General features: G+C 47.6%; 1 protein-coding gene across 6 annotated transcripts in view; it reads right to left on the bottom strand.

Annotated features, from left to right (window-relative positions):
- The window catches only part of SUCO (SUN domain containing ossification factor), an 87,091-nt gene that overhangs the window by 60,249 nt on the left and 461 nt on the right, over positions 1 to 26,381 (bottom strand). For 5 of the 6 annotated variants that reach the window (XM_029081462.2, XM_029081465.2, XM_029081463.2 and 2 more), the window contains exon 1: positions 37 to 223. The exons of the other annotated variant lie outside the window; for it this stretch is intronic. In XM_029081462.2, the coding sequence (XP_028937295.1) occupies positions 37 to 98 (62 nt within the window). In that variant the 5' untranslated portion in view covers positions 99 to 223. Of the gene's footprint in view, positions 1 to 36; positions 224 to 26,381 lie in introns of those variants that run through there. 6 annotated transcript variants of the gene reach the window in all.

Genomic DNA, 26,381 nt, shown 5'->3' with positions numbered 1-26,381 from the left:
GGGGGGAGGGAGGGGTCCCCCTGAGGGGGCGCTCACCAGGCCAGCGAGCAGAGGAGGAGGCAGGAGGCCAGGGCCGAGGCCCGCCGCCACTTCTTCATCTTCTCCTCCTTCTTCCCCCGGCCGGACGGCGGCTCATCCTCCCCGCGGCCGGGGCCAAGATGGAGCGGGAGCCCGAGGGTCCGGGACCTGAGGCCGGGGCTGTGGCCGCCTCGCCCGCCCCCGCCCCCGCCCCCGCCCCCTCGCCACCAACGGCCGCCCCGCCCCCTCCGCCAATGGCCGACCGGGACGACTCTCGCGCCGCTCGGCCGGAAGTCCAACCGGCCTCGCGCCCCACCCGGCACCCTTTGCGGCGAGGGCGCAGAGCGACGCTCCCTTATTGGCTCGCTCTGAGGAAGCCGGAGCGCCCCCTCCCCCCCGCCCCCCGCCCTCGCGCAAAGCTCTCTGGGAGTCGTAGTTCCTTAGCCCTGCCTCCGGAGACCGAGGCGTGCGGCCCCTCCCCATTCATTCATTCATTCATTCATTCATTCATTCATTCATTCATTCATTCATTCATTCATTCGTATTTATGGAGCGCTTACTATGTGCAGAGCACTGGACTAAGCGCTCGGAAGGGACAAGTCGGCAACAGATAGAGACAGTCCCTGCCCTTTGACGGGCTTACAGCCTAATCGGGGGAGACGGACGGACAAGAACAATAGCAATAAATTAAAACAATAGCAAATAAATAGAATCAAGGGGATGCACAGCTCATTAGAAGGAGAAGCAGCGTGGCTCAGTGGAAAGAGCATGGGCTTTGGAGTCAGGGCTCGTGAGTTCGAATCCCAGCTCTGCCACTTGTCGGCTGCGTGACTGTGGGCAAGTCACTCCACTTCTCTGTGCCTCAGTTCCCTCATCTGTAAAATGGGGATTAACTGTGAGCTCACGTGGGACAACCTGATGACCCCGTATCTCCCCCAGCGCTTAGAACAGTGCTCTGCACATAGTAGGCGCTTAACAAATACCATCCTCATTATTGGTATTATTATTACTTAACTTCTCTGGGCCTCAGTTCCCTCATCTGTAAAATGGGGATTAACTGTGAGCTCCCGTGGGACAACCTGATGACCCCGTATCTCCCCCAGTGCTTAGAACAGTGCTCTGCACATAGTAAGCGCTTAACAAATACCATCCTCATTATTATTACTTCACTTCTCCGGGCCTCAGTTCCCTCATCTGTCAAATGGGGCTGAAGACTGTGAGCCTCCCGTGGGACAACCTGATGACCCTGGATCTCCCCCAGCGCTTAGAACAGTGCTCGGCACATAGTAAGCGCTTAATAAATACCAACATTATTATTAGCAGAAATAAAGGCGTGGAGCTTTTAAATAACTTCCACTGCTACATTCTCTTCGCGGAGAACAGAGGCAGCGTTGAGAACGACCAGATAAAGTGTTAAAATGAAGACGGGGGGTTTTTAGGCTGTCAGGGGGCCACCGGCTGAGCGCTGATTGGCTGGCGCGCCCGGGGGGGCGGGGCGGACAGGCGATCCTCCCACTCTGATTGGCCGAATCGAAGGGCGCCTGGGATTCATTCATTCCAGAGTATTTATTGAGCGCTTACTAGGTGCAGAGCACTGTACTAAGCGCTTGGAATGGACAAATCGGGAACAGATAGAGACAGTCCCTGCCCTTTGACGGGCTCACCGTCTCATCGGGGGAGACAGACAAAAACAATAGCAATAAATAGAATCAAGGGGATGAACAGCTCATGAAAACAATAACAAATAAATAGAATCAAGGTGATGTACATCTCATGAACAAAATAAATAGGGCAATGAAAATATATGTAGTTGAGCGGACGAGTAGAGTGCTGAGGGGAGGGGAAGGGAGAGGAGCAGAGGGACAGGGAGGAAAAGAGGGTTTAGCTGAGGAGAGGTGGGGGGGGGTAGAGGGAGCAGAGGGAAAAGGGGAGCTCAGTCTGGGAAGGCCTCTTGGAGGAGGTGAGCTTTTAGTAATAATAATAATGTTGGTATTTGTTAAGCACTTACTATGTGCCGAGCACTATACTATGTGCTAGGGTAGACACAGGGGAATCAGGTTGTCCCACGTGGGGCTCACAGTCTTCATCCCCATTTTACAGATGAAGTAACTGAGGCACCGAGAAGTTAAGTGACTTGCCCAAAGTCACAGAGCTGACAAGTGGCCGAGCCGGGATTCGAACTCATGACCTCTGAGTCCAAAGCCCGTGCTCTTTCCACTGAGCCACGCTGCCTCTCTAAGTAGGGTTTTGAAGAGGGGAAGAGAATTAGTTTGGCGGAGGTGAGGAGGGAAGGCGTTCCAGGACCGCGAGAGGACGTGGAATTCATTCAGTCATTTATTCAATAGTATTTATTGAGCGCTTACTATGTATATACTATACTATTGAATGAATGAATAATTGAGAAGCAGCGTGGCTCGGTGGCCAGAGCCCGGGCTTGGGAGTCAGAGGTCGTGGGTTCTAATTCCGACTCCACCCCTTGTCAGCCGTGTGACTTGGGGCAAGTCACTTCACTTCTCGGGGCCTCAGTTCCCTCATCTGGAAAATGGGGATGAAGACTGTGAGGCCCACTTGGGACAACCACATCACCTTGTATCTCCTCCCTCCCCCACTGCTTAGAACAGTGCTCAGCATATAGTAAGCACGGAAGCAGCATGGCTCAGTGGAAAGAGCCCAGGCTTGGGAGTCAGATGTCATGGGTTCGAATCCCGACTCTGCCGCTTGTCAGCTGTGTGGCTGTGGGCAAGTCACTTCACTTCTCTGGGCCTCAGTTACCTCATCTGTAAAATGAGGATTAAGACTGTGGGCCTCATCTGGGACAATCTACCCCAGCACTTAGAACAGTGCTCTGCACATAGTAAGCGCTTAACAAATACCATAATTATTATTATTAATAAATAGAATCAAGGTGATGTACACAGTCCTCCCACCCCCACCACCCCCCACCACCGCTCGGCACAGCCGGCGAGTCACTCGGCCACCATTACACCCCAAAACGACTAGGCAATGGTTGGACCGCTTGTGCCCCAGGGGTTGGGCTCCCCATCGGAGCTGAATTGGTTGTCCCACCTGGGGCTCACAGGCTTCATCCCCATTTTACAGAAGACGGAACTGAGGCATGGAGAAGTGAAGTGACTTGCCCAAGGTCACTCAGCGGGCACCTGGGCAGAGGGTCTTACGCAGGGCCCGTTCCCACTTGGCTTCACCAGACACCGATCCTTGAAGTTGAGACTGAATGCGATTTTACAAGATGAAGAGCAGGGTGAAAAGGTGTCTAAAGTGGCTTGATTATAGAAGTATGACGCAGTTTGAGTCCGGTTCCAACATCTGAATGGTGCCCGTGATCGCCCCTTTCAAAATCCATGTTGACTTGAAAGATGGATACTGGAAAGCATGGATAGCAAGCCTTTCGAAGCATCTTCACTCCCCCGTGATACAACTCAGGAAGAAAGGAAATCTGTCATTCTTCTGTGATGAAAAATTAACAATCCTTCAAGCACTTATCCTTCCCCACCTTGACTACTGCATCAGCCTCCTTGCTGACCTCCCTGCCTCCTGCCTCTCCTGACTCAAGTTCATATTTCACTCTGCTGCCCAGATCATTTTTCTAAAAAAATTCAGATCACGTTTCCCCGGTCCTCAAGGGCCTCTGGTGGTCCATCTACCTTGGCATCAAACAGAAACTCCCTACCATCGGCTTTAAAGCACTTAACTTGCCTTTTTCTACCTTACCGCCTTGATTTCCTATTACAACCTGGCACACCCACTCCGTTCTTCTAATGCCAACCTACTCATAGTACCTCAATCTCCTCTACCTCAACAATGACCTCTAAACACATTCTGCCTCTGTCCTGGAACTTTCTCCCTCTTCACGTCTGACAGACCATCACTCTTCCCACCTTCCAAGCCTTATTAAAAGAACATCTCCTCAGAGATGCCTTCTTTGACTAAGCCCTCATTTCTTCAACTCCCTCTTCCCTTCCCTGTCACCAGTGTACTTGGATTTGTAGCTTTATTCACCCCACCTTCAGCCCCACAGCACTTATGTACATATCTGAAATTTATTTTAGTGTCTATCTCCCCTCCCCTCTAGACTCTAAGCTCTATGTAGACAGGGAGCATGTTTACCAAATCTCCCAAGCGCTTAGTACAGTACTCTGCACACAGTAAGTACTCAATAAATAGAATTCAGGATCTAGGTGCTGAAAGATTGAAGTAAAGCTGGGAAAGAGCATATGCAAGAGTTTTGGGTGTAGAATCTACTCAAAATAGGAGAGGTTTTTCAATCAATTAATCGTTCGAGCAATCGTATTTATTGATACTGCTTACTGTGGGCAGGGCACTGAACTAAGCACTTGGGAGAGTATGATGTAACAGACGTTGTAGGCCCATTCCCTGCCCACAACAGTGGAAGCACTTTCTTTATGTCGATGGCTTTTAGAACTGGACTTTTGCCAGCCCTAGCTCTTCAGAACTCACAACTGCAAGCATTTTCCCTCTGTCCATATAGTATCTTCATATTCTCATTCCCTCTGTTCGCCAAGCTGTACGCTAGAATAGTGAAGTGGAGAAATGTTGCAATTAAAAGGATAATGGAATCAAAAGGAGTCCTCTGTCTTGATTGGTTATTAATCCATATGGAGACCAGAGTTGTCAAAGAGGACGGTTTAATTACTAGAGTATTTCACTCAATCAGGCAGCATTTCGGGATATAAAAGATGCTGTTCAAATACATTTATATTGAACTGCCACTTCAATTCCCTTTCACGTACCCAGTAGTGGTAAATAGCATTTATCGATTGCAGTGCACTGTACTAAGGTACTGGGAAAGTTCAACAGGAGCATAGCACACTTTCCTCTTCTGCAAGAAGATCACAGTCTAATGTGTGGGACATGTACAAAATGAATTAAAAATAATGGAGGCTGTAGGAAAAACATGGATCAGCTAGGTATTAGAACAAAAACGCCAATCAAATAAGATTAGATAAACTTCAAGGAATTTGAAAGTTGAAAGAAATTTATGCAGAAACCCCAGGAAGTTAATTACAGTCAACTCTGTTTACTTCTATTGTTTCTCTTCCATCCTTTGCATGGTTAATAATAAGTGTCCTAATTCTCTCATTTGTCCTTTCACCCACTTTCTGTTCAAGTCAAGTACATCATCTCTTGCATTAAGAATGAGCAAAGCAAGTGTAGGTGGGAGAAGCAGCATGGCGCAGTGGCTAGAGCACGGGCCTGAGAGTCAGAAGGTCAAGGGTTCTAATCCCAGCTCTGCCACTGGTCTGCTGTATCTGCTGTGTGAAGCAAGTCGCTTCACTTCTCTGGGCCTCAGTTACCTCATCTGTAAAATGGGGATTGAGACTGTGAGCCCTATATGGGGCAGGGACGGTATCCAACCCGATTTGCTTGTATCTACCCTAGCACTTAGTACAGTGTCTGGCACATAGTAAGAACTTAAAAAATACCATCATTATTATTATTATTGTGTATGTAACTGACTCGAGTTGGGATGGCAGAAAAGGGCTGAAACAAGCAAGAGTGAAAGAGCACCGATTATTAAGAGAATAAATAGGTTAGGTGCACCGTATTCTGATAAAACCACTCCATAGGCCTTTATCCCATTTTATTTACTTTGAGTATGAGACCAAGGGATATGGATTGGGTCAACAACAACTAGAAAAAAGTATTTTAGTCTCCTGTTCCTCACATAATGCTCTCTTAAATTGATGACAGTGCTCCAGAGTTCAGTTTTCAATCCTCTAAATTTCACTTCCCTGATTCCCCTCACTGCCATCTTCTCTAGGACCTCCCATCTTAAGAGAAAAGCAAAAAAATGCTGTCTATGTGTTATTTTTCTCCTCCAAACAATTCCTTTCTCCCTCTCTAACTCATTTTCTCTTTCCTCAGTCATGGCTGTAATATTCTGCAGCACGGGAAGAACCTCCAGAAAAATACAAGTATCACTCTGGCTTTTTCATTGTACTTGTTAAATGCTTAGCACTATACTCAGCACTGGGGTTGATATAAGATACTCAGACTAGACACAGTCCCTGCTCGATATTGGGGCTCAAGGTCTAAGTCGGAGGGGGGATTGGGTTCTAATCCTGACTCCACCACTCGCCTGCTGTGTGATCTTGGGAAAGTCATTTCACTTCTGCGCCTCAGTTATCTCACCAGTAAAATGAGGATTAAGACTCTGGGCCCCATGTGGGACATGGACTGTGTCCAGCCTGATTACCTTGTATCTACCCCAGCATTTAGTACAGTGCCTGGCAGAGAGTAGGCACTTAACGGATGCCATAAAAAAGAGGAAGATTTAATCTCCATTTTACACATGAGGTAACTGAGGTACAGAGAAGTTATTTTCCAAGGTCAGAGAGTGGGCAAGTGGAAGGACCAGGAATATAACACAGATTTTCTGACTCCCAGGCCCTTGCTCTTTCCATTAGGCCACGCTGCTTCTTGCCCAAGGCATAGAAATGACTCATCCTACTTGGTCTCAGAGGGAAATAGCCCTTTTCCTTACCTCCTGTTCCAGTGAAAAAAGTCTATGAAAACACAGTTTTCCCAAGGCAGCCCACTTAATTGCTGGAGGGGGAATGATCAAAGGATCCGAGAAGCAAAAAGTACTAAGGCCAACTATTCGTTGAATAAATTATTAGTCCCTGGAAATAGCTGAGCTAGAGTTAACCACCCACTTCCGAAGGAACAATTAGGAGGAAGAATCTAATGGAATGGCCACCTATCGGGGAAGAAAAGGAGAAAGCTAATGCTGTTTTCTCACCCAGATGAACTGTGTGCGTGAGGAGAATTGGTCAGCCTGTACCATCTGTTAATATTATATGATATCATTGGGGTGGATACGATACAATCAGAGCAGATGCAGTCCCTGTCCCACATGGGGCTTGTGTTCTAAGGACTGGAGTAAAGCAAGGCTGGGTAGGAGGAAATCCTGTCCCTTTCAACCTAGTCAAGGTTGCCTTCCTTGTGGATGTGTCCAGGGCCTTAGGAGGACAAGTCAGAATACTTAGATGATCCCCCAGGAAACTCTTCCAGTTCCACAGGCTGTGTGCACCATCCAAAGTCCTTTTTTTAAAATGTTATTTATTAAGTGCTTATTATGCATCAGGCACTATACTAAGCTCTGAGGCAGCTACAAGATAATCATGTTGAACAGCGTCCATGTCCCACATGGGGCTTATGGTCTTAATCCCCATTTCACACATGAGGCAACTGAGGGAATGAGAAGTGAAGTGACATGCCTATGGTCACATGGCAGACAACTGATGGAGATAGGATTAGATCCCAGGTCCTCTGGTCTCCAGGCCCATGCTCGTTTCTCTAGACCACACTTTTTCCCCGCTTATGAAGTTTTTCCAATCAATCAATGGCATTTGAGTGCTTACTCTGCACAGAGCCCTGTGCTAAGCACTTGGGAGAGTACAATACTCTGATTCTTTGAAATTATTCTTGAACTTCATGTCCAGAGAACTGGGGATAAGAGGTTGTCCACTGCAAAAGGTGGATGGGAATTGGACTCTTCCTCGTGGGTATTATCTCTTCTAGGTATCCTGATGTTCAGGAGGAGCTAATTTGGTTGACATTCAAGTGTCCTTCCGGAGAAGGTTTATTATTCATTCCAGAACATGGCAATTAAAACCCAGTTTGAGGAACACTCAACCAACGTCATTTCTTTAATCTATCCTTGAGCTTGTAGACAGGATTAAGTGATGAAATAAAAAGAACCAAAGATCCCTCATTCTTCCTCCCTTCCTCAACTGAAGAAAAAAACAAACCAAGGAAAGTTTCCAAGTCTGAGATCCCAGCCAGATTAAAGCTCTGTAGAGAAGGAGGAGGCAAGAATTACTGGCCTTTCGTTTCCATTTGTCAAAGTGAGAAACACAGGTAGAGGAGATGGAAAAAAGTTGCTATGAAACTGGGAATGGGACTCAGATCTCCTGGACCTTAGTCGTGTGTCTGTTCTAATCAACTCCCTGGCCCCATCCTTCTTGTTACTAGGAGACAACTTCACTTTAGGGGCTTTCAACGACCTTGTACAGGAATGAGCATAAAATACAAAAGGATCTTATTTACAGCCACAGTGACAAGGTGCGGCAGAAAGAACTGGCTCAGGGGAGCTTACGGGAGGCGATGGCAGATCCCTATAGACTGAAAGCTCGCTGTGGGCTGGGAATTTGTCTGTTATATTGTTGTATCGTACTCTCCCAAGCACTCAGTGCAGCGCTCTGCACCCAGTAAGTGCTCAGTAAATACAATTGACTGAAAGACCAACTGCTTCCCCAGCTCTCTTACATTGCCCTCCACTAGTTCCCCAGTTTGGTTTTCCACCCAGTCCTTCGGGTGATCCTTGCAGGAAGCAGCAGGCTGGTGGTGATGGGTCAGAAACAGAAGCGCATATACACTGGAGTATTTGACCCTCAACTGCCCTCCTTGCTGGGTTACTATAGCAGATTCATTCATTCGTTCAATCTAATTTACTGAGTGCTTACTGTGTGCAGAGCACTGTACTAAGTGCTTGGGAGAGTATAGTACCACAATAAACAGACACATTTCCTGCCTACAAAGAGCTTACATTGGTACCACAAAGCAGGGCTGCGGGGCATTAGCAAAGGCAAATACTAGCCAGCCACAAGTACTCAAAAGGCTCCTGAGGGCAGGGACTGGTTCTACTCATTCCATTTTACTCTCCCAAGTGCTTAGTACAGAGCTCTGCACAGAGTAAACCCTCACTCCCATTAATTGATTAAATGATTGATTCCCAGCACTGCTTAAGAAAGGCTGAAGGCTCTTTCCTCCCATGGACATTTTGTTTTTAACTATTTAATATGTAGAATTCCAGTGCTCGCTGGGGCCCGAGAGAGACGGCTGTTTGCTGAAAACTCTTTGCAAAACAAAAAGGCAGAGAAGATCACGGTGGTTGGAGTTGAGGCAAGTAGGCCATGTGACACACACAAAGAATACATTTTTTCTCTGATCAGGGACACAGCCCATGTTTTGCTTCCTCCAAAGCCAGAGGAGCAGCCTCTCTTAATTTTAGCACTTCAAAAGAAAAGCTCTTCCAAGCCCCTCTATTTCCCCAAGCCCTCCTCTGTTTGGCTTGTACACGTTGGCTGGGAGCGTGGGGAGAGGGGCTGGGGACGACTCTTATCTGCAAGTCCCAGGCCCAGCCACCAGTGATCAGGCCAGACTGTCAAGGAGCTGTCTCCGCCCTCCTCCAGGCAGCCTCGCTCTGATATCACCGGCCTGGCATCTCCCCTTTCAAGCTGGGGCTCAGGGCGTCATAAACCTGGAGGAAGGCCAAGAGCCCACAACTCCTTCACCCTGTAATTCCGAGGACCCGCTTCTGTAATGCCTGAGTGAGCCAGGCTCCTTTGGTTATCAAATTGGAATCCCTTTCGAGAGGCAGGAAGAAGTATATGGAGGGAGGGACGCTTTAGGGTGGGGGGAAGGGGATTTCCCAGTTGCCGTGTTGGATCTGGACTGGTGCAGGAGGGGCCAGATTGTAGTTCTGTTGGGTGGCCCAGGGAATATGGAGTTCTCGGTGGGGCAGAGATTGATCTGTTCCCAGATGGAAGAAGGGGCCAAGAGTGGGCCTGGAGTTGGGGATGCTATATTCAGATGAGACGGAAGCTGATGGAGGGGCTCCCAGGAGATCAAACTCACTTCCTGCTCCTTGAGGGGTCTGAGTAGGTAGGTACCTACTACCCCAACTGAAACACCCAGCCCCATGGTGGAGATGCAGCAAGGCCTAGTGGCTAAAGCCTGGGCCTGGGAGTCAGAAGGACCTGGATTCTAATCCCAGCTCTGCCACTTATCTGCTATATGACCCTGGGCAAGTCACTGAACTTCTCTGTGTCTCCGTTGCGTCATCTGTAAAATGGGAATCAAGATTGGGAGCCCCATGTGGGAACCGATTACCTTGTATCTACCCTGGTGCTTAGAACATTACCTGCTACACAGTAAAGGCTCAACAAATACCAGAAAAAAAGTTGTCTGGCACTCGGTGGAGGATTCTATGGCCCGCCCAATGCAGGGGGCATTTAATAAGTATTTCACTTCAGAAACATGTTCCTGGCTTGTGGATAAAGGGATCTAGGCCTTCTCCTGAGACAGTACTGGGCCCAGTTCCCATAAATCCTCTGTGATGGAAAACCCCCACCCATCCTGCGGCCCACTGAGTCATGACCTCACCCATGCTGTTTTCGGAGGACTAAAGCCAGACTGAGCTCCTCTTCTCCCTCTACTCCCTCTGCCACCCCCCTTTACCTCTCCGCAGCTAAACCCTCTTTTCCCCCTTTCCCTCTGCTCCGCCACCTCTCCCTTCCCATCCCCACAGCACTGTACTCGTCCGCTCAACTGTATATATTTCCATTACCCTATTTATTTTGTTAATGAATTGTACATTGCCTTGATTCTATTTAGTTGCCATTGTTTTTACGAAATGTTCTTCCCCTTGACTCTATTTATTGCCATTGTTCTTGTCTGTCCGTCTCCCCCGATTAGACTGTAAGCCCGTCAAACGGCAGGGACTGTCTCTATCTGTTGCCGACTTGTTCATTCCAAGCTCTTAATACACTGCTCTGCACATAGTAAGCGCTCAATAAATACTATTGAATGAATAAAGCCAGTCCTGTTTTCAACAGGGATCATTTGAACAGAGCAGAGTGTTCAACAGAGCTCCCCCCGGAAGCTCGGGGCTGGGGGCCAGAGAACATGGTTGTTAACCAACCTTGAAATGTGGAAGGGCAGCCGGGAGGGTTTGGGCCAGCGGGCCAGGTGGAGCTAACATCATCCATGCACAGGTTCAGTCAGCGCTCCTCTGAGGCGTGGCTCTCGGTGAGCAAATGCTGAACCATCCAGGAGGATGGACGCCCACCCCCAGAGAGCAGAGGCAGCCTGGCTCAAGGCAAGATCATCCTGGAAAGTTTCCTCCCCTCAAACCCCTTTGCCCTGTGAAAGGGAAGCTCAGCTCAGAGGAACCAATATCCTGACCCACTGGGCTCTTTTGGGTGCAGAAGGTAAAAACCAAGAACAATAAGCCTGACTGAACCAGTACTGAAAAGCGCCCCAGGGGCGGAAGCTAAAAGACCTCCGTTCCTGTTGTCACTGATTCCCTAAGAGTTGCAGTCCTTTATACCCTTATACCTCAGTTTCCCTTTCTGTAGACTAGAGATATTAATGCCTTTGCCCACTCTAGCTCAAGAAGGTATGGGGAGGATTAATGAAATAACGTTAGGGCTTTGAGTTCCTCAGATAGGAGTTATAGGATATATTATCCTTGTAATTAATCAATTCTTAGCCATTCATGTTGGTTAATGACACGATAACACTAAGGGTGACTAGACTTGTCAGGCACGGCCCAGCCCTAATGGTCTGTAAGCCCATTAAGCAGCTCACGTGGAGAGTGTTCTGAATCTAGTGTGCTCTCACTCTAGTTGTTCTAAGCACAGGAGCTAGATTAGATTCATTCTTTCTGTAGCTAACTGAAGCTTTATTGCCTCATTGCTTTACACCCTACCCAGTCACCAACTCTCTACCAGAGAAATCGGTGGTCTTCTTTTCCAGAAACTGGGAATTTTTAAAAAGACCCAGTTTGCTTGAGTCATTGACACCTAAACTGCCCTGTGCCCTGGTTTCCTCATATGTAAAATGGAGATAAGATATCTGTTCTCCCGCTCCCTTGGACTGGGTTTTGATTCCCTCTGAAGCTAACATTAGGCTGGGCTGAAGTTATGCCTAATGGAAAGGGCTGTACCCCAGGAAAAGGATCCTGACCCACACTGTGTCTGACTGGATTATCTTGTATCTACTAAGTGCTCAGTACAATGTTCAGCATATAATGTTTAACAAATACTATTATCATGATCATTATCATCATCATTATTAATAAACCATTCTTCCCCAAACACACAACCTTCCTCTCTCTCATTCTCTCTCTCTCCCCTTCCCACCCACCCCACCCACACACATCTTTTTTCCCTGGGTGCTAGCTGTTCTCATTGTAAAAGATCTAGAAAAAATATGTCTTGTCACACAGGAGGTAGAGAGATCCTTCAGCGGGGTGATGGAATTGAAGTCCCACCTCTGTGCTGAACCCATTTTCTGAGGAAACAGAAGCCCTCCCCTGGAAAAGACCCAGATAAAGATGAAAGGTAAACACATTCAAAGAGGGAGATCTGTTTTGTGCTGGAGGGAGCAAACCTGACACGGTGATAAGGGGACCAGAGTTCAGAAAGTTGCACTGGAAGACAGCCAGCAGTGAGGTTTCATTTCCTGTGTGCAGAGCACTGTACTAAGTGCTTGGGAGAGAACAATATAACAGTATAACAGGGTTGGTAGACACATTCCCTGCCCACAACAGTCTAGATGGGGAGACAGATATTCATATAAATAAATTACTGATATGTACGGAAGTACTGTGGGGCTGAGGGATGGGTAAATAAAGGGAGCGAATCAGGGTGACACAGAAGGGAGTGGGAGAAGAGGAAGTGAGGGCTTAGTCAAGGAAGGCCTTTTGGAGACCACTATATTGTATTTTCCCAAGTAGAGTGCTCTGGGGACAGTAAGTCTCCAGACTGCTTGATCGACTCGGTGCTGGGGAAGACCCGATCCCCTTGTGGGACAGGTGAGGGGACGAGGAGGAGGAGGCAGGAGTAGAAACCCTCCCATACTGGAGCTGAAGGAGAAAGGACCTCATGGCCCAAACCACTGGAGAATCTCAGTACCTAGGGCAGGGATAGCAGAGCTGCCCTGTGGTTAATGAGTTTGCCCCTTGGTCCTGTGGTTGCAGTGGCTCCATGCCTTTGCTAATTTCCCTCTTGTACTCATTAGTGCTCTGCACATAGTAAGCGCTCAATAAATACTATTGAATGAATACTCATTGCCATTGCCCTCTGGGAACTGTCAACCTTCGAATCTGTGGAGTCTGGTGATAACACTCAAGGATGATGTCTTTTGCTTCCACTGACTGTTCCCCCAGCCTTTAGGACAGTGCTCTGCACACAGTTCAAACGCCAGTGGTTGAGCTATAGAAGGAGTGTGGCCTATTGGATTGAGCACAGGCTTGAGAGTCACTTGCCTGCTGTGTGACCTTGAGTAAGTCACTTCGCTTCTCTGTGCCTCAGTTACCTCATCTGTAAAATGGGGATTAAGACTGTGAGCCCCATGTGGGACAAGGACTGTGTCCAACCTGATTACCTTATATCTTCCCCAGCACTTAAAACAGTTCCTGGCACATCTTGGCAGCTGTGTGACTGTGGGCAAATCACTTAACTTCTCGGTGCCTCGGTTACCTCATCTGTACAATGGGGATTAACTGTGAGCCTCATATGGGACAACCTAATTACCCTGTATCTACCCCAGCGCTTAGAACAGTGCTCTGCACATGGTAAGCGCTCAACAAATACCAATAATATTATTATTATTATTATAAATGCTTAACAAATACACAAAAACAAGGATGTTAATATATTAACAGTATGCTCTTACAGCATTTTTGTCATGGGTACCCAAAGGCCAAAAAAGCACAGGCTCATTCCTCTGCACCACATTCTTCTGAGGCTGGGATTAGAACTCAAGTCCCCTGACTCCCAGGCCCGAGTTCTTTTTACTAGGCTATACGGCCTGCTCTCTGGAAGGGAGAGAGCTGACAGCATAGAAACTGGATGCTCCTGAGGCAGATTGCACTATGGCTGGGAGATGGCTGAGCTTGGACTCAATCAATCAATCAGTCATATTTACTGAGCCCTTACTGTGTGCACTGTCTTAAGCCCTTGAAAAAGCACAGTATAACAGAGTCAGTAGACACATTCTGTACCTACAAAGAGCTGACAGTCTAGAGAAGACCTGGTAGCAAAGTGGCCTGTGTTTGATGGGGGTAGTAAGACCCTGTATTACAGGTCGAAGCAGGATCAAGTCCTCCAGATTGCGATTGACCTTCTTTAGGCCAATGGCCAACCACCTGTGGTGATGGGCATATTTACAAAGCAGAAGGTGGGGCAGAGGACAATAGAAGCCTAACTGCTGAGTTGTAAGAGTACCCAACAATCAACCTTGTTGGCAGGGGACAAGTCTTGGCCAGAGAGTACCCAGGCCAGAACAGGCCCTTGGGGAAGGACCGACTGCCCGTTAAGATTGGTCTAGCACAGAACATGCCAAGCTGGGCTGTCTTGTGCCTAATGATGGCTCCCAGCCAAACTGAGGCACCTCGGAGACTCACATTTAAGGTAGCCCAAGTTTTTCCAAGAAAACCAGCCCTCTTCCCTTGGAGCTTTTAAAGGCCTGAAACGGTATAGGAGAGCAAATTTGGAGGCTGAAGGTGAGGGTGCTGGATATCCCCTAAAAGTAGCTCTCTTATAGCCCCAAGGGCCTTTTGGTCTGCCCTTGCAGGTGTCTCAGAATCTCCCCTGACAGATAGGCAGCGATGGGAGACCTAGGTCTCCTCAAATTCACCTCTGTTCAAGACCTTTTTCCTGCAGCCCGTACAAGGGGCCCCTTGTCGCTGTCTGGTTTTGCCTGGGCTGTCAGTGGGGAGGTAAAGGGATTTTAATATGAATTATTTCCTTTTTTTAGGGTTAAAATGAGTTCCGTTTGGAAAAACAAAGCCCCTAGTGTTTGCAGTACCATTATTTCCAGGGCTGGGTGATGCCCGTGACCCAGTCAGAAACAGGAAGATTCAGTGTTGTGGGGAGCTGCGCAGCTCCGAGGAGGCCCTAAGGACCGACCCAGAAGATGAACGCCTTCGTCCAAGCAACGCAAGCTAAGGGCTGGAGAGGCAAACGGTTTCAGGACGGCGGGTATTCTGATTGTCCTCCTTGCCTGGAGTGTGACCTTAGGCAAGTCATTTAACTTCTCTGTGTTTCAGTTTCCTCATCTGTAAAATAGGAATTAAATAACCGTTCTCTCTCTTCTTTGGACCGTGAGCCCCATGTGGGACAGAGACTGGGTAGATACAAGCAAATTGGGTAGGACACAGTCTCTGTCCCACATGGGGCTCACAGTCTCAATCTCCATTTTACAGATGAGGTAAATGAGGCACAGAGAAATGAAGTGACTTGTCCAAGGTCACACAGCAGATATGTGACGGAGTCGGGAATAGAACCCAGGTCTTTCTGACTCCCAGGCCCACTCTGTATCCACTAGGCCATGCTGCTTCCAGGTGCTCAGTACAGTGCTCTACATATAGTAAGAGCTCAATAAATACAACTGATTGATTGGTTGACTGATTGCATCCTGCATCCTGAACCACTAAGTCAGGCAGATCTATCTGCTGGATGTGAAAGACCAGACCAGCTCAAAGCTCAAATCAGGAGGGAAGCAGGAAATCACCGTTGCCCAGCAGGGTAAAAAGGGCAGGCCTGTAAACCAGAAGTAACCTGACCTAGTAGATAGAACACAGGCCTGAGAATTAAGAGGACACGTGTTCTAATCCTGACTCCGTCACTTGTCTGCTGTGTGACCTTGGGCAAGTTACTTAACTTCTCTGTGCCTCAATTACCTCATCTGGGGATTAAGACTGTGAGTCTCACGTGGGACAACCTGTTTACCTTATATCTACTTTAGTGCTTAGAACAGTGCTTGGCACATAGTAAGCGCTTAACAAATATCTTAATAATATTATTTTTACTCCAGTGTTTAGTATAGTGCCTGATTTAACAAATACCATAAAAAACAGAAAACAAACCACTTGGGAAAACTCGCTGCCCAAAGTGTTCCACTAGCTGATTTTGGCCCCCTTGACTTGAGGTGCCAGAAAAGTCTGTCACAATGCCAAACTTGTCATCCTCGAGGCTGCTGGGTCTTTACTGGCCCATTTCCTGTTGAGGAAAGAACCTAGGCTGTGGCAGCAGAGGATTGCCAAATGGTTGGGTTCGCGCAATTGGTTGGGTGCTTCTTTCAGGAAGGAAGCTGGCAGAAAGGGCTGCGGTCATTGACGGGCTGGGCTCCGTCTCTGGGGCGGATGTAATCTCCAGGTCTGCTGACATTGCACTGAAGAGCTGGACTTTGACTCCTGGATGCAGGAGGTGCTCTGGGAAAGACCGACTGTAACAACATCACCTGACGCCGTGAGAAGGCCACAGGGAGCAGACTCTGGCCAAGGAGAGCCAAAGTGGCAGTCTGCGTCTCGGGGGACAGGAGGACAGTGAGATAATTAGGGTTAGGGAGGCCCTCAAAGCTGACCATTGATCGACTGAGGGATTTATCGGGTCCTACCAGCGCAGCCAATTTGGAGCCACTTTGTAGTCTCAGTTTTGAGGCTGCTGTGTATTGGACAGTAAAACTGAGTAAGTGAATCGATCTGTCAGTCAACCAATCCTATTTATTGAGTGTTTACTGGGTGCAGAGCACTCTACTAAGAGCTTAGAAGGGAACAGTACAGCAGAGTTGGTAGCCATATTCCCCGCCCACAAAGAGCTTACAGTCTAGGGGGAATTTTGGCACTTGATTGTCAGTGGCTAACACAGCAGCCTTTCTGAGTTAATAATAATAATAAATTGTGGAATTTATTAAGTGCCTACTATAAGACAAGCACTGTACTAAGCCTATGCACTTGGATCTGTACCCCTTAAGCCCTTGATATTCACCCCACTCTCGGCCTCACAGTATTTACATACCTATCCTTACATTCTGTCATTTCCCCTATCTAATTTATTTTAATTTCTGCCTCCTCCTCTAGACTGAAAACTCCTAGTGGGCAGGGATTGTGTCTACCAATTCCATTGTACTAAATGTTTCCGAGCACTTAGTACATATTGAGCTGCATACAGTGAGTGATCAATAAATATCAATGATTGTGAGGATAGATACACAATAATCAGGTCAGACACAGTCCCTGGCCCACATGGTTCTCACAGTCTTCATGGGAAAGAGAATAGGTACTTCAATTGTAGTTCAGTAACCTGGACTAGAAGGGTATGAAAAAACTCTCTCCCACTTCACAAGTTTAGTGCACTCAATTATTTTACTACTACTGGTAAATTTACTAGTAGTGTTTTTATGTCTTTGTCCCAGGTTACAGTGTAAGCTTCTTGTGGGCTGGGAATGTGGTCCTTTTCTTATTTTGTGCTTCCCAAACACCTAGTTCGATTCATTCAATAGTATTTATTCAATAGTATTTATTGAGCGCTTACTATGTGCAGAGCACTGTACTAAGCGCTTGGGATGAACAAGTCGGCAACAGATAGAGACAGTCCCTGCCGTTTGACGGGCTTACAGTCTAATCGGGGGAGACGGACAGACAAGAACAATGGCACTAAACAGCGTCAAGGGGAAGAACATCTCGTAAAAACAATGGCAACTAAATAGAATCAAGGCGATGTACAATTCATTAACAAAATAAATAGGGTAACGAAAATATATACACTTGAGCGGACGGGTACAGTGCTGTGGGGATGGGAAGGGAGAGGTGGAGGAGCAGAGGGAAAAGGGGAAAATGAGGCTTTAGCTGCGGAGAGGTAAAGGGGGGATGGCAGAGGGAGTAGAGGGGGAAGAGGAGCTCAGTCTGGGAAGGCCTCTTGGAGGAGGTGATTTTTAAGTAAGGTTTTGAAGAGGGAAAGAGAATCAGTTTGGCGGAGGTGAGGAGGGAGGGCGTTCCAGGACCGCGGGAGGACGTGACCCAGGGGTCGACGGCGGGATAGGCGAGACCGAGGGACGGCGAGGAGGTGGGCGGCAGAGGAGCGGAGCGTGCGGGGTGGGCGGTAGAAAGAGAGAAGGGAGGAGAGGTAGGAAGGGGCAAGGTGATGGAGATCCTCGAAGCCTAGAGTGAGGAGTTTTTGTTTGGAGCGGAGGTCGTTAGGCAACCACTGGAGTTGTTTAAGAAGGGGAGTGACATGCCCAGATCGTTTCTGCAGGAAGATGAGCCGGGCAGCGGAGTGAAGAATAGACCGGAGCGGGGCGAGAGAGGAGGAAGGGAGGTCAGAGAGAAGGCTGACACAGTAGTCTAGCCGGGATATAACGAGAGCCCGTAATAGTAAGGTAGCCGTTTGGGTGGAGAGGAAAGGGCGGATCTTGGCGATATTGTAGAGGTGAAACCGGCAGGTCTTGGTAACGGATAGGATGTGTGGGGTGAACGAGAGGGACGAGTCAAGGATGACACCGAGATTGCGGGCCTGCGGGACGGGAAGGATGGTCGTGCCATCCACGGTGATGGAGAAGTCTGGGAGCGGACCGGGCTTGGGAGGGAAGATGAGGAGCTCAGTCTTGCTCATGTTGAGTTTTAGGTGGCGGGCCGACATCCAGGTGGAGACGTCCCGGAGGCAGGAGGAGATGCGAGCCTGAAGGGAGGGGGAGAGGACAGGGGCGGAGATGTAGATCTGCGTGTCATCTGCGTAGAGATGGTAGTCAAAGCCGTGAGAGCGGATGAGTTCACCGAGGGAGTGAGTGTAAATGGAGAACAGAAGAGGGCCAAGAACTGACCCTTGAGGAACTCCAACAGTTAAAGGATGGGAGGGGGAGGAGGCTCCAGCGTAGGAGATCGAGAATGATCGGCCAGAGAGGTAAGAGGAGAACCAGGAGAGGACAGAGTCCGTGAAGCCAAGGTGAGATAAGGTATGGAGGAGGAGGGGATGGTCGACAGTGTCAAAGGCAGCAGAGAGGTCAAGGAGGATCAGAATGGAGTAGGAGCCATTGGATTTGGCAAGAAGGAGGTCATGGGTGACCTTAGAGAGAGCAGTCTCGGTAGAGTGGAGGGGACGGAAGCCAGATTGGAGGGGGTCTAGGAGAGAATGGGAGTTAAGGAATTCTAGGCATCGATTGTAGACGACTCGTTCTAAGATTTTGGAAAGGAAGGGTAGTAGGGAGATAGGACGATAACTGGAGGGGGAAGTGGGGTCGAGAGCGGGTTTTTTTAGGATGGGGGAGACGTGGGCGTGTTTGAAGGCAGAGGGGAAGGAGCCCTTGGAGATTGAGTGGTTAAAAATGGAAGTTAAGGAAGGGAGGAGGGCAGGGGCGATGGTTTTAAGAAGGTGAGAGGGAATGGGGTCCGAGGCGCAGGTGGAGGGGGTGGCACTTGCGAGGAGGGAGTTCGATGCACTACACCAATCAATAATTTTTAACTGCTTACCATGAGCCAAGTACTATGGTAGATACCATGAAATACGAGGGCAGTATGTCTAAAGAAAATCGAGACAATGTAGCAGTTTGAACCAGGGAAGCCAAAACCACAATCTAAAGTTCTTACTGACAGCTAAAGACTGCCAAGGAATTCCATTACCTAAGCAGTACACTTTTCAATGACTTAATGAAAGACAAGGATGTAGAAAGTCGAATCAAGAAGCCCAGCACATCTTTTGGGAGAGTGTCGAATAAAACATATCATAGCGGGGTATCGGGTTGCAGTCCAAATGAAAGAGCTACAGAGCTATTGCATTGTCTAATCCACTCAATGGCTGTGAGACCTGAACCTCTCCCACATGAGCCTACTCTGCTGTCGTCACTTCCCTCCCTCTGAGCAAAAACACCGGAGCTGAAGCTTGCCCTCCAGAATGAATCCACCTGGGCTGTTCTCATTTGGGTTTCCCAAGTAGTTGCACAAGCAAGAAATCTGGCCTTTGGCATCCACTGTAATATTGCTATTACAAGCAAATGGATAGCATAAACACACAGAGATATGTGTAAAACAAAGATATGTGTAAAACAAACACTCGGCTTATCTGCCCGACCTCCTACTGCATGATTTATTTGCAGCCAGAACTGCAAACCAACAGGCAGGCAGAAAAAGGGGTTCAAATGAACTCATGTGGGCTCAGTCCTTGGTTTTCCTCAGCTTCCTTAGCTTTTCCTCTGTCCCCCCTCGTCCCCTCTCCTCCCACCTGTCTGGGCACCTAATTTAGGTGGACCTTAACTTAGAAGCCACATGTACCTATGTGGAAAGAGCACAGGGTCTGGCAGTCAGAGGACCAGATTCCTAATACCAGCTCTGCCACTTGTCTACTGTGTGACCTTAGGCAAATCTGGGACTTCTCTGGGACTCAGTTCCTTTATCTGTAAAATGGGGGTTCAATACCGGTTCTCTCTCCTCCTTAGTCTGTGAGCCCCATGTGGGACTGGGCCTGTGTCCAACCTGATTGCCTACTACCATCTGAACTCCTCTTGGAAAGCCCATTTTCTGAACTCTTTATGAGCTGTCTGAGGATATCAAAAGGAGATACTGATCAGTGCAAGGAGGGGCAGTCTGATTGTCGAAGGAGTGGATTTTGAGGCTCAAAGGCAGAGCTAGCATTTGTGCTTGGAGCCCACTTTTCTCCTGGAATTAGCTGACCTGTGAAAAGGGGTGGTTCTTGATGCATTATGGGGCAGAACAGGACTCTGCCCAGCTTCTAGGAAGACCCTTTTCCATTAGAGATGAATTGCAAAGCACTGCGAGAGTTCTTGAACTGTTGTGGGCTGAGGCTTGGGGTCAGAGCTGAGAATGCTGGGAAGAAGCAAGGCTCACAGCCCAGCTAACAGGGAGAGCGATACGGAAGGGGGCAGGAGCGGTCACTAGCCGTAGCAGGACACACAGTGAGTTACTAGGCTGTAGTACCAGTTTCTAATCTTTACCAGCACTAAAATTAGCCCCATTTTCCTCCTGCTCTTCCAAACAAGAAGTCCCAAAATAGAAAAGTGGGTTAACTTTTCAGCATCTCTCCCATCTCCCCAGGAAACTTCTAGGCTCTATTCCCTGGGGTTGCATCAGAGGGGGCCACCGTGTTCCTCTGCGGGGGTGTTGAGGTCTTGTGACTTGGCAGAAGCTGAGGGAGGCTGGGAAGGGGGACGGAAGAGATGGGCAGGGCTGGCTCCTGCCAGGTCAGTACTGCTGTGGGCAGAGTCAGATGGTATCACAATGCAGAGTCCAGTGCTCTTCTTGGATATCTGTGGAGCATGCCAACCCTTTGAAGTTAGCAACTGCTTGAAAGCTGCCCTCAAACTTTAGGCGGAAGGAGGGGGTGACCAGCATGATGCCAAGCAGGTGGGGGTGGGGGGCACCACTTGCCCTGGGCCCCGTCTCCACCAGCTACGTCAACACCCCCTCCCCCACCCTCTATCCTGACTGTTAGACTATAAGTTCCTGGAGAGCAGGAATGGTGCCTACCAACTCTACTGTATTGTTCTGTCCCAAATGCTTAGCAGAGTGCTGTACCCAAAGTGAGCATTCAATAAGTTGACTGATTCATTAATTGACCAGTGGATTGATGAAAAGCAATTCCCTCCCTCAGTGTGGGAGTAGCAGCATGGTCTAGTGGAAAGAGCACAGACCTGGGTTCTAATCCCACTCTGACACTTGCCTGCAGTATCAACTTGGACAGTCACTTAGCTTCTCTGTGCTTCCGTTTCCTCATCTGTAAAATGGGGATTTGATACTTGTTCTCTCTCCTATTTAGACTGTGAGTCCCATGTCAGGCAGGGACTTTGTCTGATTTAGTTATTTTTCATTTTCTCCAGCACTTAATACATTGTTTTGCAGACCGTGAATTCTTAACTATCATTATTACGTGTTCTGGGGGTATTCAGAGGAGAGAACAGGAAGGGCCATATCCAGATCTGGGGAACAATCCATCTAGAATTCAGTTACACCTGGAACAGGCAACTTCCGGAGTTTCTTAGGAGACCCCCTTGGCAAATATGCCTGGGAGTCCCATTGACCATATTATGGCCAGTCCAACTGCCAAGTCTTTTCCTGATTCGGTGGTGGTCAGGTGACTAGTCCCTCTGATTATTACAGAACAGCCCTGGAATTTTATGTTTATTTATTTTAGGACAAATCTCCCCTCTCCTCTTTCCTTTTCTTCTCTCCACTCCTTGCCCTTTCCCCTTCATTCTCTCCCTCTTCACTCTCATTCTCCCTCCGTCCTCTCCTTTCTCCTGTCTCTCCTCTACCCTCCCTCCTCTTTCTCCCCTCCTCCCATACCCCCATTTGCAAGGATTGGAGGCAAAAAGCTCAGAAGGAGTTTTCTCTCTCCTTTTCCACTCCTAACCTTTCTCAAGTACTTATTCTATTTATCCAAAATATCAACTTTATTGTACTCTCCCAAGGTTTTAGTAAAGTCATCTGCCCATAGTAGGTGTTCAGTAATTGAGTCGTTCATTGACTGACTGATTGATAATCTGACAATTAGAAAACCTAGAAAGCCCAGGTGACAGTCTCCCTTTTCCTGTTTCCCATCTCCTCAGGAATTCAGAATTTTCCAAAGCTGCTTAAAAGGGAGCCCTTTGCTTGGGAAGGAGAAAAAAAAGGATCCAGACTTCAAAGAGAGTTTGAAGATACCTTCCTGGGCTCAGATCCAGACAGGTGACTTCAGCCCCAGCCTTCATGAGGTAGTTAAACCTAAATTGAACCCTCTTGTCATCATCATCATCATCATCACCATCATCATCATCAACAATTTTTCCTGAGTACTTCTGTTCAAGCACCAATCAGTGTTGGTATTTATTGAGTGCTTACTTCATGCAGAGCACTGTACTGACGTTTGGGAGAGGACAATACAACAAAGTTGAGAGAAATGTTCCCTTCCCACAAGGATCTTACAGTGTAGACATATGTAAACTGAGCAACACGCGTAGAGAATTTAAGAAAGGAGTACAGGACACAGGCCTCTGTCCTCAGGGAGATTCTATCCTAATGGAAGGGACATTTGTCCTATTTCAGAAGCTCAAATGTTTAACAAGGACAAGTTGGGGGAGGCGAGAAATATTTGGCCCTTTAAATATGACTTCTAATCCATCTCCTGTTTCAAGGTTCAGAGTCCTTGTAGTTTACACTCTACTTCTTGAGGGAAATAAATAAACCCTGATTGTGATTTCTCATTGTTTGTATTTAGGTGACAACCAGGATGTAGTGCCCTGCCCTGCTTCCACCTTTACTCCATCTTCATCCTGCAGCACTTATGATCAATATTCATAATTTTAATGTCTCTCTCCCCATTTATACTCTAAGCTCCTTGTGGGTGGGAAGTGTGTCTACCAACTCTGCTATACTGAACTCTCCCAAGTGCTAAGTACGGTGTTCTGCACTCAGTAAGCGTTCAAGAGATATCGCTGATAGATTGATTGATTCAGAGAAAGATGATCATCCGAAGCCTCTCATGTGAATCTGGTAGGCCTCAGTTCAGTTTTAGAAACCAGATTCCTCCTGGCTTACCGATAGGCAACTTCTACATTGTCTAGGTCATTATTCTGCTGTTGCTTCTGGTCCATCGGCCAAGCTATCGAACTGGAGGTAGTGAAGGAAGTGGGGAATTTTAAAATATTATTTTACGTTACTCCAGAAAAAAAACCCTGGGGCTTTGGACTCTACCAGCAAGGAATAGGGACTGTGGCAGCCTCTCCTTGGAAAGGAGGAATTCATCTCCTTCTGCCATACCCTCTGACACACTCTGGAAACAAGCCAACCCTCAGCTCTGGTCACATTCCTTTGCTTCAAGGTTTGAATTACAGGGGCTGAAAATGAAAGGCTTGAGGATCAGTTGTCAAGGAAACAAAGCCAGTGCTTGACTAGCCTGATTCGCCCCCACCCGCAGCTCTGGGTCAGTGCCCCTGCCCCACAACCCTCCATCCCCGGACCCTCCGGGGAGAGCTGAGCAGGCCCTGAAGCCAGAGCGCCAGCGGGCCTGAGGGCACGAGGCACAGAGTCAAGCAGTCTCTCAGGACAACACACCTCCCACCTCTCTCTCCTCTTGGCACTGTGGAGCGGAGGGCTAGGCCAGCAAGCCTGCTGGGGGCGGGGGGGGGGGGGTTGGGATAGTTCACTTTAAATTAACCAGGGGCTCTGGCCCTCTTGCTTTCTAAGTGTCCTTAGCCTCCAGCCTAGTGGAAAGATCTCAGGATTGGAGACAGGAGAACCTGGCTGCTAATCCCGCTTCTGCCATTTCCTTGCTATGTGACCTGGAGCAAGTCATTTAACTTCCCTGTCCTTCATTTTCCTCAGCTGTAAAATGGGGATGAAATCCCCACTCTCCCTCCCCCTTAGACTCTGAGCCCAATGTAGGAGAGGAACTGTGTTTGATCTGATTGTACTGTATTGTACTCAGCGCTTAGTACAGTCCTTGGCACAGAGTAAGCACTTAAATATACTATCACTCCTATTAATACTACTAATTATAATAATAGTAGAGCTTAACAAATACCTCAATTATTATTATTTTCTCCTGTCCACTTTTCCGCTCCCTTTCCCTGTCCCTCACTGTACACTCTTTTGCTGCCCTTTTCCTCTACTTCCTCACTAGTCTTGTTGACCCAATGTCTCAAAAAGGTCTGCCCAATCATGGGTGTTCAACCCATCCTTGCTGAAGAAAGTGAGGAGGGGGAGGAAATGAAGCAGCATGGACTAGTGGATAGAGCACAGGGCTGGAAGTCGGGAGGAGCTGGGTTCTAATTCGAGCTCTGCCACTTGTCCACTGTGTGACCATGAGCAAGTCACTTCTCTGTTCCTCAGTTACCTAATCTGTAAAATGGGGATTAAGATTGTGAGCCCCATGAGGGACAAGGACTGTGCCCATTCTGATTGGCTGGTGTCTATGCCAGTCCTAAGAACAGTACCTGGCACATAGTAAGTGCATAACAAATACCATAAAAAAAGGGAAAAAAAGTGTTGCTGAATCCCGAGGGATGAGTCATTTAGGGATTGCTTTTCCAATCAAATCTAGCACGGTCACCTGGAGCATGGAGAGTAAACCTTGAAGAGGCACAGGAAATGCTTGCTGAGTCAGCAGGAAGTGGCAACGAAGAAACCGTGAGCCACAGTAGCCTTCCACTGACTCCATAAAGGAGGTCATAAAACGTGCAGAGACTTGTTGGATTGAGATCAGGGACCAAACACACCGTGGTTCCAGGAGCGAACTGTAAACAGAACCCAGACTGATTTTGTAGGAGACCATATATACATATACATGTTTCCCTTTGAACTCGAAGAAGATGTCACGGAGAGTGAGAATGACTAGAAGGCCTTTGTGTGGCTGAAAAGGTTAATGTGGGCAGCACTGTCTTAGCCTCGCTGCAGCCACACAAAAACTGACCTTGTTTTTGTTTTTTTAATGGAATTTGTTAAGCATTTACTACATGCCAGGCATTGTAGTAGGTGCTTGGGGTAGAATCAAGCTACTCAGGTTGGACACTGTTAGTGTCTCATATGGGGCTAGGTCTTAATCCCCATTTTAAAGATGAAGTAACTGAGGCACAGAGAAGTTAAGCAACTTGCCCAAGGTCACCCAGTGTTGTGTATCTGTTGCTTGAAAAAACTAGCGCTGTTTTCCCTTTTGCCTCCTTTCAAAGTTTCCACTGCAAAAGAACCACTCTTTACTTGGTTCTAGTGCCCCAGGATGGCCCATCTGCCACAGATCCCCAGTTTTCAGTGTGATATAGCACTGCCTGAGGCTTTATTTACTATCCCTTAAAAGGTTCCCTCTGTCCTCCTTGGTTTTGGTTGAGAAAATAAACTTATTTAGACTGGGAACAGCATTGAGCAATTTTAAGCTTACAGTACAAACTGCCTGTGTTATTAATTATTATTTTTTCTATTATGATACTTGTTAAGTGCCCTCTAAGTGCCAAGCACCAAAAACCAAGCACTGAGGAAGATACAAGATAATCAGGTTGAACACAGTCCCTGGGGCATGGGGCTCCTAGGCTAAATAGGAGGGAGTAGGATTTAGTCCTCATTTCACAGGTGAGGATATGGAGATAAAGAGAAGTGATTTGCCCATACTCCATTATCACTACTCCTCAAGGCCGAAAATGATTTACGTATTCTTGTCTGACTTGCTTTTGAGAGCAAAAAGACTAAACCTGGAAGCTCCTCAGAAGGTTCACTACCTCTAAACGTTGCAGAGGAAGAAGTTGATGATTGGTTCAATAGCTTTACCCTGTCAAGAGTCTGAAAAGTGAAACAGTACTCTGGGAAGCCAGAGATTTCAGTACTGTTGCTTCCCAAAGGAAGAGGTGATGGCTGAAGGTTTAAAAATTTCCAGTGACATCAATCAATGGTATTTATTGAGTGCTTCCTATGTGCTATGTACGAGGTGTACTGTACTAAACACTGGGTGGAGTACTTGGTGGTATGTCTGTTTACTGTTATATTTTACTCTCCCAAGTGCTTAGTAAAGTGCTCTACATATAGTAAGTGCTCAATAAATACGATTGATTGATTGAATAAATGAATACAATATAATAGAGTTGGCAGGCACATTCCCTGCCAGGGACAGGGACTGTGTCCAATCTGATTAACTTGTATGCACTACAGCACTTATAATAAGCACTTAACAAATACCATATTAATAATCATCATCATCAACATCATCATCATCCTCTAATGGCCACTGGGTGCCAGAAAGGTGGCGAGGATATGTGGTGTGAAGACACCAGCTCTGGATATA

Source organism: Ornithorhynchus anatinus, chromosome 16 (genome assembly GCF_004115215.2).
Source record: "Ornithorhynchus anatinus isolate Pmale09 chromosome 16, mOrnAna1.pri.v4, whole genome shotgun sequence".
NCBI classification, from domain to species: Eukaryota; Metazoa; Chordata; class Mammalia; order Monotremata; family Ornithorhynchidae; genus Ornithorhynchus; species Ornithorhynchus anatinus.
This window is presented reverse-complemented; position numbering and strand designations above follow the sequence as displayed.